The 13,768-nt window shown below is 50.1% G+C and overlaps 2 protein-coding genes across 5 annotated transcripts in view; one reads left to right on the forward strand and one right to left on the reverse strand.

Moving 5' to 3' along the window:
* Window positions 1–7,706, reverse strand: part of VPS16 (VPS16 core subunit of CORVET and HOPS complexes) — a 28,237-nt gene extending 20,531 nt beyond the window's left edge. For all 3 annotated transcript variants that reach the window (XM_045981002.1, XM_045981003.1, XM_045981004.1), the window contains exon 1: window positions 7,537–7,706. In XM_045981002.1, the coding sequence (XP_045836958.1) occupies window positions 7,537–7,706 (170 nt within the window). The remainder of the gene's footprint in view (window positions 1–7,536) is intronic.
* A 313-nt stretch (window positions 7,707–8,019) lies between these two features.
* Window positions 8,020–12,778, forward strand: PCED1A (PC-esterase domain containing 1A). 2 transcript variants are annotated; one of them, XM_045981005.1, is made up of 8 exons: window positions 8,020–8,153; window positions 8,464–8,608; window positions 9,137–9,216; window positions 9,326–9,564; window positions 9,665–9,815; window positions 9,934–10,180; window positions 11,793–12,068; window positions 12,411–12,778. In XM_045981005.1, the coding sequence occupies exons 2-8, from the start codon at window positions 8,485–8,487 to the stop codon at window positions 12,656–12,658; spliced, it is 1,365 nt and encodes a 454-aa protein (XP_045836961.1). In that variant the 5' UTR covers window positions 8,020–8,153; window positions 8,464–8,484; the 3' UTR covers window positions 12,659–12,778. The 2 variants fall into 2 exon arrangements, with proteins under 2 accessions (XP_045836961.1, XP_045836962.1); XM_045981006.1 differs by lacking the exon at window positions 8,020–8,153 and adding an exon at window positions 8,184–8,288.
* The last annotated feature ends 990 nt before the right edge of the window (window positions 12,779–13,768 follow it).

A 13,768-nucleotide genomic window follows, 5' to 3' on the forward strand; every position in this document is an offset into this window, starting at 1 on the left:
TTCTTTTAGAGATTTTATTTATTTATTTGACAGACAGAGATCACAAGTAGGCAGAGAGGCAGGCAGAGGGGAGGAGGAAGCAGGCTCCCCACTGAGCAGAGAGCCCAATGCAGGGCTTGATCCCAAGACCCTGGGGCTCAATCCCAAGACCCCGGCATCATGACCTGAGCCGAAGGCAGAGGCTCTAACCCACTGAGCCACTCAGGCGCCCCTATTTGAACTTTTTCTTAATAAAATATTTTAACCTCCGAAGTGCTGACGCAAACACTGCAACACAATAACAATATTTAAGCCCAGGTGGTGATGCCGTACTTTTTGTACGCCTGAAGATGTCCCTAGTAAAAGGCTAATTTCAATTCCCAAGAAAGAAGTGAGCACTCATCTTTCTCCAGTGTTCCAGGGAGTGAAGCTCAGATAAGGCCTGAGATCTGTGCACTCAAGTGACAGAAAGTCACTAAGAACAAGGTGCTCAGACCAGAGTGAATATTTACTAGGAAGAGAGAAAACAGAAGGAAATGCAGATGGTGGTCTTTGGACCTTTGGCTGGAATGGTCAGAAAAAGATGTGGTAACAAGGAGGGACCTGTGGAATGGGGGAGTTTATTTTTTGTTAGGACGGGGAGATACAGATCAAATTTCTAGGACCCATCCCAGAGATAAGGAAGTATGTCTGACCATGGAAGCTTTGCATAGCCAGCATCTCAGGTGATTCTGAGGCAAGGGGTCCTGGACAACAGCGGGAGAAACACTGTGGCTAAGGGAGGGTGTGGGTGGATGGCACATGGTTTCTGGGAGGACAGGGGACAGAGGCACATCTCCTCACTGGGTCAGGTTTGGGAGCAGGAAGCCTAGGCCCTTCTATGCAGACTTCCAGTTCTGCACGAGGCGAAGTCAGCTGTTGAGAGAAGGGGCCAAGGAGACTATGATTGTCAGTATTTCCAAATTATCTTCATTGTTTCTTTGTGTAATCTTTTAAAAGAAAAAGCAAAGCCCTAGCGATAAGTGTAGGCTGAACCCCCCCAAAAAAGACTAGGATGGCCCAGCTGAGGCTGGGGGGCATTGAGTTGCTGTAGTCCCAAGCTACCTGTGTGTGGCCTGCCCGGCAGCAGTGAGCAGCAACTAGGCACAGGTGGAGACGGTGAGTGGCTGGCGCACTGGGAGGTGGCTCTGTCTCAGGCAGGAGTAACCGAAGGGCAAAGGAACAAGGTTGTCAGGGCAAAGACAAGAAACTGAAGTGACCGACTGCGGCTGTACTCCAAGCTGGACAGGGAGAGACATATTTATAGAAGGGGGCTCTGCACGCACATACGAAGAGAACAAAGGGTTCCAGGGATGGGGATCCCAGTGAGGTCCAAGGACAGGTGGATCAGGAGGTATCAGAGTACCAGTGAGGACAGGAGCTTACGGTCAGATGGGGGCTGCCTGAACTGAATGCTTCCAAGGCAAAGCTTCCTCCTCTACTCCCAGGTCCTGGAAGTAGAAATCTCAGCAGCAGTACACGGACCCTGGATTTCAATACCAGAAAATCACTAAACCTAGCAGCCCTCGTAGTCTCGGTTCTAGCCCCTCTCTTCCCCGTCCCTCCCCTCAGACACTGAAGAAATCCCTGTGGCTGTGCAGCTGAACTTCTGAAAAAGTACGTTCCGCTGCCATACAAGGAAAGCCCTTGCGTGAAAATGGGTGATCTGCAGCCTTTGCCTGAAGGGTCTAAGCTGGACTACTGGAACACTGGGGAGGAAGAGGCACATCAGGTCTAGCCTTGGGGAATAATCTATTCCAAATCCTAAGGCCCAAGAGAGCTCATATCACCCCTGAAATGCTTTTACTCCAATTTGCCTCAAAAATAAATACTATAGGGGCGCCTGGGTGGCTCAGTGGGTTAAAGTCTCTGCCTTCGGCTCAGGTCATGATCCTAGGGTCCTGGGATGGAGCTCCGCATCGGGCTCTCTGCTCAGTGCAGAGCCTGCTTCCCTTTCTCTCTCTGCCTGCCTCTCTGCCTACTTGTGATCTCTGTCTGTCAAATAAATAAATAAAATCTTTAAATAAATAAATACTATATAGGGTGCCTGGGTGGCTCAGTGGGTTAAGCCTCTGCCTTTGGCTCAGGTCATGATCCCAGGGTCCTGGGATCGAGCCCCGCATCCAGCTCTCTGCTCAGCGTGGAGCCTGCTTCCTCCCCCCTGCTTGCCTCTCTACCTACTTGTAATCTCTGTCAAATAAATAAATAAATTCTTTATAAATAAATAAATAAATACTATGGGGGCGCCTGGCTCGCTTAGCCACTGGAGCGTGCAACTATTCATCTCAGGGTTGTGAGTTCGAGCCCCATGCTGGGTGTGGACATTACTTAAAAATAAAATCTTAAAAAAAAAATACTACACTGAAAAGAAATTTTAAAAAATAAATAAATATTTAAAAAAACACTTAAATTAAAAAAAAATACTACTAAAAAGCTCCTGTACATTGTTGCTAGAAATTTTTTTTAAGGATTTTATTTTTAAGATTTTATTTATTTGACAGAGAGAGAGATCACAAGTAGGCAGAGAGGCAGGCAGAGAGGGGGGAAGCAGGTTCCCTGCTGAGCAGAGAGCCCAATGCAGGGCTCAATCCCAGGACCCTGAGATCATGACCTGAGCTGAAGGCAGAGGCCCAACCCAGAGTCACCCAGGCGCCCTGTTGCTGGAATTTAAAATGGTGTGCCTGCCATGGAAAAGAGTCTGATAGTTCTCCAAATAAATAAACACAGAATTACCTATGATCCAGCAATTCTATTCAGGGTATATATCCAAAAGAACTGAGAATAGTCTCAAAAGGACATCTGTACACCCATGTTCATAGCAGCATTATTCATACTAGCCATGAGGTAGAAGTAACCCAAGTATCCACTGATGGATGACTGCATAAATAAAATGTTATACATGTACAAGAGAATATTATTCAGCCAGAAGAAGGAATGAAATTTTGACACAGGCTACAATATGGATAAGCCTTGAGGACAGGAAAGCATGCTAAGTGAAATAAATCAGTCACAAAAAGGTAAATACTTTACGCTTCCACTTCCACACTTTCACTTAAGTGAACTATCTACAATAGTCAAATTCATAGAAATGGGAAACAGAATGGTGACTACCAGGGCTGGGGGAGGGGGAACATGGGGAGTTATTATCTAATACATATAGAGTTTCAATTTTGCAAGATGAGAAAGTTCTGGAGATTTCATTGCACAACATGAATATACTTAATATATATTAAGTAATATACTGGACTATCCTTTAGAATGGTTAAGGTAGTGAATTTTATGTTATGTATATTGAACCACAATTTTTTAAAGATTTATTTTTATGTTTTATTTTAAGGGGGAGGAGTAGAGGGAGAGAGAGAGAGAATTGAAAGCATACTCCCCACTGAGCAGGGAACCCAACAAGGGGCTCGATCTGAGAACATGACTCAAGCTGAAATCAAAAGTCAGATGACCAACTGACTGAGGCATCCAGGGACGCCTAACCACAATTTTTTAAAATGTTCACGTTTAGGGACACCTGGCTGGCTCAGTCAGTAGAGCATGTGATTCTTGCTTTCGGGGTTTAAGTTTGAGCCCCACGTTGGGTGTAGAGATTACTTAAAAATAAAATCTTTTTTTTTTTTTTTTAAAGATTTTATTTATTTATTTGACAGAGAGAGATCACAAGTAGGCAGAGAGGCAGGCAGAGAGAGAGGAGGAAGCAGGCTCCCCACGGAGCAGAGAGCTTGATGCGGGGCTCGATCCCAGGACCCTGAGATCATGACCTGAGCCGAAGGCAGCGGCCCAATCCACTGAGCCACCCAGGCGTCCCTAAAAATAAAATCTTAAAAAAATGTTTGTGTTTATATGTTACCCCCCCCCAAAAAAAATCCCTACAAAAATAGTCAGTCTCGGGGCACCTGGGTGGCTCAGTGGGTTAAGCCTCTGCCTTCGGCTCAGGTCATGATCTCAGGGTCCTGGGATCGAGCCCCACATTGGGCTCTCTGCTCAGCGGGGAGCCTGCTTCCCCCTCTCTCTCTGCCTCTCTGCCTGCTTGTGGTCTCTGTCAAATAAATAAATAAAATCTTTTAAAAAATAATAAAAAAAAATAGTCAATCTCTCTTCTAAGAAGAGTTTCAGGAGTACATAATGTATCTTGTCTCCTTTCTCTTACCATAAGGGATGTTTCTATTAAAGTACCTGAAGCAATGTGTCCAAAACCAAGGTAAACCTTTCCCCACAAAACTCACTCTTCCTTTTTCATCTTAAGCCAAAAGCCCAGTCATCCTCAATTTCTTGCTCTACCTCCTTTCTACCCAGTGCAACCCATCACAATCTCCTTTGATTTTGTCCCCTAAATACTTCTCTGATGCATCCCTTTCTATTTCCAACATCACTGCCCCAGTGCTCTCCACTATCAACTTCTCCCTGGCATATTCTACCCTTGTGTCCATATTTGCTTGCTCCTTCCAAAACGATCTTATTTACACACATACACTCCTAGCAATCCAGCCACACTGGCTCTGTTTAGATGACTGAGAGTGTCCTAGTCTTTCCTGCCTCAGGACCTTTGTATATGCTTTTTTTCTTTTTTTTAAGATTTTATTTATTTATAAATAATTTATAAATATTATAAATAAATATTATAAATAATAAATATTTATTTATAAATATATATATTTATTTAATATATATAATATATATATTTAATATATAAATATTTATTTATAAATAAATAAATAAAGATAGAGATCACAAGTAGGCAGAGAGGCAGAAAGAGAGAGAGAGAGGAGGAAGCAGGCTCCCTGCTGAGCAGAGAGCCCGATGCGGGACTCGATCCCAGGATCCTGAGATCATGACCTGAGCCAAAGGCAGAGGCTTTAACCCACTGAGCCACCCAGGTGCCCTGTATATGCTTTTTTCATCACACTCCCTGCACCTCCATTTACTCATTCCCTGGATGGGGTATTATTGTTTCCTTCATTAAGTCTTCTTTACCTCTAACCTCCCAGTCTATTATATATACTCTTTTAGGACCTTATATATCTCCTTTACACTGATTATGATTAAATAAATACTGAGTCATTAATGTTTATCAACTGTGTCTCCTGCTGGCTGTGAGCTCTATGAGAGCAGACAGGGTCCATGTCTTTTTATTGGCTGATACACATTCAGAACATTACTTCCAACACAAAAGAATCTTGACCTGCAGACAGGACTCAAAATGCAATACTTACATCAGTCTTTCATTCACTTATTGGAACATGCCCTGCCACAAAGCTATGCACAAATACGAATAAAACCAAATAGTTGCATTTAAAATATTTCCACTCTGGTGAAGTTAGAATATGCTATATATTTCTCGATTTAAAACAACAACCACCACCACCAAAACCAAAACTTCTATGCTTTAACACAGGTTCTAGAAGAACAATGGATTCAAAGCCTGGCTCCTCCACTTACCTGGTGACCTGGCCACCTAACCTCTCTGTGCCCCAGGAAGATGGGGCTAATAACAACACATACCTCATAGGGTCTTGAAACAAACAAGTTAATACATATAAAATACTTAACATAGTGTCTAGTACACAGTCCCTCCATCAGCAAAAATGATATATCCTCCAGTGCAAGGCTTAGACTTCTACTCTTTCTGGCAGCACAGCACAGGTAAGGGGAGGCTACACAGTCAGGTCATGTCTATGGTAGGCATTCCACACTTACACTCATTTAAAACTTTCCTGGTATATCAACAAAGCTAAGACTGCATGTGGTAAAGAGGAGCTCTGTGGTAATGCGGTCATTGTCTTCAGCATTCTCTGATTTAACAAACCTGGGTAGGTCACATGTATTTTCCAAAATAATACGAGTTAATATTTTTTAAAGTGTATGATGTATGAAACACTAAGTTACATGGCTACTTTTGTCTAATGACATACCTTCTCTGCAAAAACAGTTGAAATCGTTGTTATTTCCTACCGACTTTACCGCTTTTTAAATTAAATTTCTGCATTTTCATATTGCATATTTCATGGGCATATTTATAAGACAGAAGAATTACAAATAAATAACAAATGCAAAGGATCTCTAAAAATCGCCATACAGTTTCACTAACACAAGAGTACTTCGTGTTGAAATATGACCCCAATGCAATATCTTCATGACCTTTAGTTGCAATCACTAAAATATTTTTAAAACTTTATTGGGCAACTACTACATAATAGGCACTGTTCTATGAGCACTGGACATAGATAAACAGAATGTTGGCCCTCGAGGAACTTAGTTTAGCAGAAGAAACCACATGCAAATATTGCCCTACTGCGCCATCCATAACAGACAGCAACACCCGGCGGAGAGGCCCAAAGGAAAGTCAGCTGACTCTACTGGGACTGGATCAGGGAAGGTTTCAGAATGAACACTTGAACTAAGCCCTAAAAGATGAGCAAAAATTTTCCAGTGAGATAAAAAGAGCAATGGCAGTACCCACAGAGGTAATTACAGGCTGGATGCAAACATGTGAAGCCATGAAACATCATGGTGTATTGGGGTTCTGTAATTCTGTGCAACTGGAATACAAGACTTAGGAGAGGGGCAGACGGAGCTGGAGATAAACAGAGGCTGACTTACAGATGTTTCAAGAGGAGTTTGTATTTTACCCCACACAAAAGTGGCGCCGCTGAAAAGTCCTTATCAGGGTAATAATGTGATCGGTTTACACTTCACATCAATAGTTTGGGACTCGGGGCCCCTGGGTGGCTCAGCCGTTGAGCTTATGCCTTGGGCTCAGGTTATGGTCCCAGGGTCCTGGGATCGAGCCCCGCATCGGGCTTCCTGCTTAGTGAGAGGCCTCCTTCTCCCTCTTCCACTCCCCCTGCTTGTGTTCCCTCTCTTCCTGTGTCTCTCTCTGTCAAATAAATAAATAAATATATTTATTTATAAATTATATATATAGTTACATATACAATATATGTGTTATATAAATTATATATACACACACACACACACATATATGTGTGTATATATATATTAGGACTCCACGACTCCCGTGAGAGGGTTTACCCCTAGCTGAGCGTCCTCACACGCCCTGACCCTGGATTCTCCCCCCTCTCCCAGTTTGCTGTTACCCCGCCCGCCGTGCGATCCCGCCTCCCGGGGAGCGCCACTGTAGTCTAACTTTGACAGCACTTCCCCGCAGGAGACTGGACAACTCGCTGTCACCCGCAGGCCGTCTCCCTCAATGTGATCTGAGCATCCTTCCGGAGGCTGACAGATCTCAGCTTCAGCTTTGGGCTCTCTCTGCCCCTACTCTTGTGACCGTGGTGTGACTGCCTCAGTTTCCTTCCTGAAGCTGGGGAAGGCCCGGCCCCCAGGCCATTAGGCGGCTGTGCGTTCAGCGGTAGACGCTGGGGGGAAGCCCGCGAGGGGCGGACCCCATCGACCACGGTGACCCGGGCGCGCGCTGCCGGCTCCGCCCGAAGACTCAAGCCAGCGGGCGAGCGGGGTATGCCGGGCGGTGGGCAGGAGGGCGGGGCGGCTCACCGGTAAAAGGCAGAGTCCCCAAGCGGGTTCCAGTTCGCCGTGTAGCAGTCCATGGCTGGTGCAGGTGGCGGCTGGGCAGCGCCGAGGGGACACCCGCCTAGCACGGGCTCCGGGCCGGCACTTCCGCTTCCGCCCGTCCAGGTCACGTGGCGAGGCTGCCCCACTGCCATCACCAGTGTGGGCAGCTACACTCGGCCGCCGCCGCCGCGCCCCCGCCCACACCCGGGCTTCGTGTCCGCCCGGGTGGGCTCGGCCCTGGCCCCTACCCTCCGCTGCGGCCAACCCCGCCACTTTCCTGTCCCCTCGGGCGCCGGGGGTCGCGCAGGGCGGGACATGGGTGACCGGAAGTGGATGCTGTGAGCGTCGCCGCCCGGGGCGCAGAGGCTCGAAGCGCCGTCGGGGCCGCCGCGACGCACGCATGGAGAGCGCAGGGCGCCGGTCTGCGCACCGACGGCTAACCGGGACGCACGGGTTCTGCCGGGCGCGGGCTGTGCAGAACCGACTGGCGTCTCCGGGCGGGGGAACATGAGGCTAGGCCTGGGGCCCTCAGAGGGCAAGGCGCGCGGTGCGCGGCCCTGCCCCGGGCGCGGGTGAACGGTGCGGCGCCCCGGGACTTGGTAATTGGCGCTAGCGGGGGCGCGCATGCGCGGGGCGGTGGCGGGCACGTGGCGGGGCGCAGGGCGGCGCCGCGCGGGAAGCGCCTCGGTGCCCTGGTGGTCCGCGGGCTGGCGACCCCCTGCCTCCGGTGCCAGGTGGGACTGAGGCAAAACGCCACCATGGGTCCCACTCTGCCGCTGCTACCTCGCCTCGGGAGCTCTGAGCAGCCCGGGAGGGGCAGGCGCAGGTCTCATTTATCGCGGGGCGGGCCTTGGGGCCGACCTGTCCTGAGTCCCCGCCCGCGCGCGGCTTAGTGGCCTCTCCCCGCAGCCCGTCATTGGCCGCGGCAGCATGGTCTTCTGTCTGGAGAACGAGGAGCCGCGCCTCCCCCTGCGACGCGCCATGGTCCACTTCCAGGCCTCGGAAGTCCAGCAGCTGCTACACAACAAGTTCGTGGTCATCTTGGGGGACTCAAGTGAGTGCCCCTCTAGGTTCACACAACCCAGCCCCGCACCTTCGGTCTGTTTTCTGTGACTGGACCCTTTGTCTCGAACCCAAACCTCCTTTCTGACCCCGAGTCTGTTCCAGTCCAGGGGGTTTTCCGTCTTTGATTTCCCCATGCACCTTCCACAGGTGTCCTGATCGATGTAGTCCGTCACATTTTTTACCCCATCCTTGCCCAGCATTTTTCGCCCTGACAGTCTCCCATACTTTCCTTCATGAGAGCAGTGGATTGTGTTGTCTGTTTCCTGGGTGACTTGGCCAGCTGACTTCCGCCTGGTGATCTTGGACCACTGTGTACTAAGTTGGGGGTAGTGTATCCCCTGAAGGCAGAGGTGGTACCAGGATTTTTTTAACCTCAGCTTTTCTCCTGTCTCTGTAATGAACTCCACAGTGGTGGTGTTGGGCAGCCCCATCCTTGGGAAGATGGAAGGCCTGGACTTAGGAGGAGCTAGGGTGGGATGAAGCTTGTCTTAGTCTTGGGATCTCTGTCTCCTTGCAGTCCAGCGGGCTGTGTACAAAGACCTGGTGCTCTTGCTCCAGAGGGACTCATTGCTCACAGCTGCCCAGCTAAAAGCCAAGGTGAGGGAAGCTTGGTAGCCATGCCAGTGGTGGGTGGGCACAGACCCTGGCCTGGCAGGGCCTTCCTCCCTAGCATGGGTCTGACCATCTGGGTGCCGGGGGTGGGCAGGGGGAGCTGAGCTTTGAACAGGACCAGCTGGTGGCTGGGGGTCAGCTGGGCGAGCTACACAACGGAACTCAGTACCGGGAGGTTCGCCAGTTCTGCTCGGGTTCTGGCCACCACCTTGTGCGCTTCTACTTCCTCACCCGCGTTTACTCCGAGTACCTCGAAGGCGTCCTGGAGGAACTGACCTACGGGCCTGCCCCGGACCTGGTGATCATCAACTCCTGCCTCTGGGATCTCTCCAGGTTGGGGCAGTGGGAGAGGGAAATAGTGGTTGGGGGGTGGAGGAACAGCTCAGAGGCTGTCCACCCTGTGCTCTTGCCCACCCTATGTGCTGTCTGACAGGTATGGCCGCTGCTCGATGGAGAGCTACCGGGAGAACCTGGAGCGGGTGTTTGTGCGCATGGACCAGGTGTTGCCAGACTCGTGCCTGCTGGTGTGGAACATGGCCATGCCCTTGGGGGAGCGTGTCACTGGGGGTTTCCTTCTGCCAGAGGCAAGTGACAGAGGCCCTTCAGGATGGGGGAGGAGGCAGCTGGCTGGTAGATAAGAGGGCCTTCCCTCCCGACCCTGCTTCATTGTGCAGCTCTTAGATGCTGCACTTTCTTACTCAGCTCCAGCCCCTGGCGGGGTCTCTGCGGAGGGATGTGGTTGAAGGGAACTTCTACAGCGCAACGCTGGCGGGGGACCACTGCTTTGATGTCCTCGACCTCCACTTCCATTTTCGGCATGCGGTACAGCACCGTCACCGGGACGGTGTCCACTGGGACCAACATGCTCACCGCCACCTCTCACACTTGCTTCTGACCCACGTGGCCGATGCCTGGGGCGTGGAGCTGCCCAAGCGTGACTATCCCTCTGGTGAGCCCTGCCACAAGGGGGTAGGAGAGTGATGCAGAGGGGGTTCTTAGAGCATAGGGCTCAGACGCAGAATAGGACAGAGGTGCTCAGGGAGTAGAGGCCTCTCGAAGGACTGTTGTGGCTCCCGAGTGCACCTTTCTCACCCCCTGGGGAGGGTGAGATCACAGGAACAGCGTTTTGATCCAAGTTCTGGTTCTGTGTGGGCTAGCATATAGTCATCTCTGCATGTAAGTATTTATAAGCTTTGAGCACATAAGGCAGCGTGTCAAAAGACTCCCTATTCCACAGATGAATAGGAAAGAAATGGGGGTACTTCTAGCTAGGCATGGGGGCTTTGGGTAGAAAGACGGAAATGGAAGAAGGGCAATCATGCAATGTTACAGAAGCAAAGAAGCCCCTCACATGGTGCTGTCAAGCCTCTCAGTTCCTGCCCACTCGCAAAAGGAGCGTGGTGGCTGACTTTGCATGTGTGCTTTCCCCCTGAAGCATGTCCTCAAAGGGTAAGGTTCCTTGTTGCCAGCTCGTCCCTTTTGGCCTTGTGGTCTGGTACAGTTGCTGTGTCCATAGTACCTGCAGGGTAGTGTTTGTTGAGTTGGGGGTATAAGTCATGTTAGAAGGCTGTTACAGCAGCACTAGAGCGAGTGAGGGCACAGAGAGGCCAGGAATGTCACAGAGGTAATCTAGGACTTGGTAGCCAGGCATTGGATCCTTGGGTAGGTGGATTAGAACTTTGATTATATAATGGCTCAGTTTCCTTGTTATCCCCAGCAAAGAGAGGGATGCCCTAATCATTGTAAGGCAGTTTGTGGTGGCTTAGGTCTTTCTTCTGAATCCAGTTTGGAGGTCCAGAAGTAGGGAGGTGAAAAGGAAGAGTTGGGTGGGAGGATGTGATTGGTGAGTTTGGTCCAGGCAGACCTCTGAGGTGCTGTGGAAATGTGGGGCTGCGGGTCTCAGAGTCAACGGTGAAGGAGAGAGCGGAAGCAGGGCCGTGCTGTGGAGTTGGAAGGGGAGAGGGTCTTATGGAGGAAACAAAAGGACCTGAGGGCAGAGGCACTATCAGGGAGGACAGGGGCTCTAGTCATTTAGTATGACTGGCAGAAAGAGAGGAAGTGTTTACATTTAGTCAGAAAAGTGCTGAAGGAGTGAAGCAGGGTTTAGAGGCGGGAGCGGTTGATGAGAGAATGGGAACTGGGCAGAATACTCCTTGTGGAAGTTTGGAAAGCACGGGACTGCTGGGAGAAGGGAGTGACAGGGTCTCATGTTGTCCAGAGGAAAGACTTCTTAGGCTCATTTTTTGGTCTGTGGGGAGGAGCTGGGAGAAGAAAAAGCTATGGATACAGGAACCAAGCATACAAAGAGAGAAGGCTCTAGAGGGGAGCATGAGGTTAGAACAAAAGCAGATCTATGACTTTGAGAAAGGCAAAGAAGGAACGTAAACTGGGCTTAGCCCGAAATGAGACAGTGTGAGGAAGACCGGGTAGGAAGCAGATGGTGCCCCGTCCTGGTGGCCCTGTTCTCCAAGAGGAGGGAAGAGAGGTTTAAGAGTGCAGACAACCAGAATTCTGGGCAGCCTGGCTCTCAGGCCTAAAACAAACAACCATCCCATTCTTAGACCCGTGGATTGAGGACTGGCCAGAGCCGGATCATCTGTTCCAGGGGAGCCATGGGCAGCCCCCAGACTTCAGGGAGCAACTGGCCTTTTCCCCACCCCAGCCCTCTCCCCTGCCCCCTCCCATGCCTTTCCCCTACTCCATTCCTCAGCCCTCACCACCTCCCTTGTTTCCACCCCTGCCCCAGGACACCCCTTTTTTCCCAGGCCAGCCCTTCCCACCCCACGAATTCTTCAATTATAATTCAACAGAAGACTTCTCGATGTCATCCCACTTAGGTAGGTGCCTCCACAGACCTCCCTTTCCACCTCTCCCAGTCTCCCTGTGCACCTTCCCCCACCTAGCCTCCCGTGCCCAGGTGGACTGAGAGAAGTTCGGTAGCTCCTTGTGCCCCCAGGATTGGGTCCAGTGACTTCTGGATCTACAGCATCTGTAGACTCATTAATCAACCGTTGATGGTCACAGTTTGCTGGTTTAGTGGAAGGGGAAGTGGTGTTGCCATTTTGTAGAGGGGGAAACTGAAGCCCAGAGGAGGGCTGGAGGACTAAGGCTGCTCGGAGGCAGAGCTGGGCTCACCTGGTCAGAAGCCCACTCTCTGATAATGGCTGGTTCTTTTGTAGGATGTGGCCCTGGAGTGAACTTTGTGCCTGGCCCCCTGCCACCTCCAGTCCCTGGCCCTATCCCCCATGGTCAGAACCGGGGCCCAGTGGTCCACCGGGGGATGCCACGCTGTGCTCCCAGCAGCCCCTACCACGTGCCGAGGATGGGGGGGCCCTGCAGGCAGCGGCTCAGACACTCAGACAGACTGATCCACACAAATAAACTGGACAGACAGCCTCCTGCCCATTCGGGGACATGGCCTGGGTAGACTGGATCTTGGACTGGGGCTGGATATGCCAGTGGCCCTACAGGGCCTGCTTGCCATCCCCAGTGCTGGGTCAGGGTGTCTGTTATGCCTGGCATTGTTCTTGTCCATTGCTGTCACTAATAAAAGCATGGAAGAACAGAGTGGCATCTTCCTGTGTGAGGGGATGGGTTTCCCAAACCATGATCTGAAGTGTTGGGGAGCTGCCTCTGGGCCTTCTCCAGCCTTGGCCTTTTCACCTCACACTATTTAAAAATCATTGAACATGTCGTTCCTGCTATCTCACACACTCATTCCCACTCTTACCAGAACACAGGTGTGTGCCTAAAGATCCTGGAGGGGTCGCTTGTTGTCTGCTGCTCTTTGGGATCGGAAAATAACTAGGGCTGAGTTCAAACTGTCAGTATTTTATTTGGAATTTTGGATCTGGCTAGTTCTCACCTCTATTTCCCAGTCTTATGCATTCACATATATATTCAGCATTCATCTGTTTCTGGACATGCACACATACCTTAGTTTTCTGCACAATTCTCGGCACATGGTGGGCACTCGTTAAATGGGTGGGACTGAACAAGCTTCCAAACTCAAGTGGGAGACTGATTAGAAATCCACTATTTAATAGATAGAATGTGTAATGGTAGCAAACGGAACACAGACCAACCTCTTTGTTTGTGGGGGGGTGGGAATAGAGGGGGGCTGAGGGAAAATTCCAATATGGGGCAGGGGGCAGGAGGCTGTGCCAAACTCTGTAAGGAAGTTAAGAAAGAGTACAGGGTTTCAGCTTTGACAAGTGGTGTTGGCCCTAGGTTTGTGACACTACTAAGCATCAGGCGTACAGTGTGGGCCAGATGATGACATTGCGGGAGGGGGGGATCAATAGGCCGACAGGCAGTGTGGGGCAGAAGAATAGGGTAATGTGGAGACCCACTAAATCATCTTGATGTAGAATTGGAGGGAAGAGAGGGACGCAGACTGCTTGTATTGAGTTTCCATACTTGTTACTAAAATTTTACCTTGGCAAAGGATAGCATATCTCACGCAAGAGGAGGTGAAATAGCACATCAGAAAAGTGTTGCCCGTTGGTAGCAATCAATGAATTGCAAATGAAAGGAA

Source organism: Meles meles, chromosome 16, assembly GCF_922984935.1.
Source record: "Meles meles chromosome 16, mMelMel3.1 paternal haplotype, whole genome shotgun sequence".
Lineage (NCBI taxonomy): Eukaryota > Metazoa > Chordata > Mammalia > Carnivora > Mustelidae > Meles > Meles meles.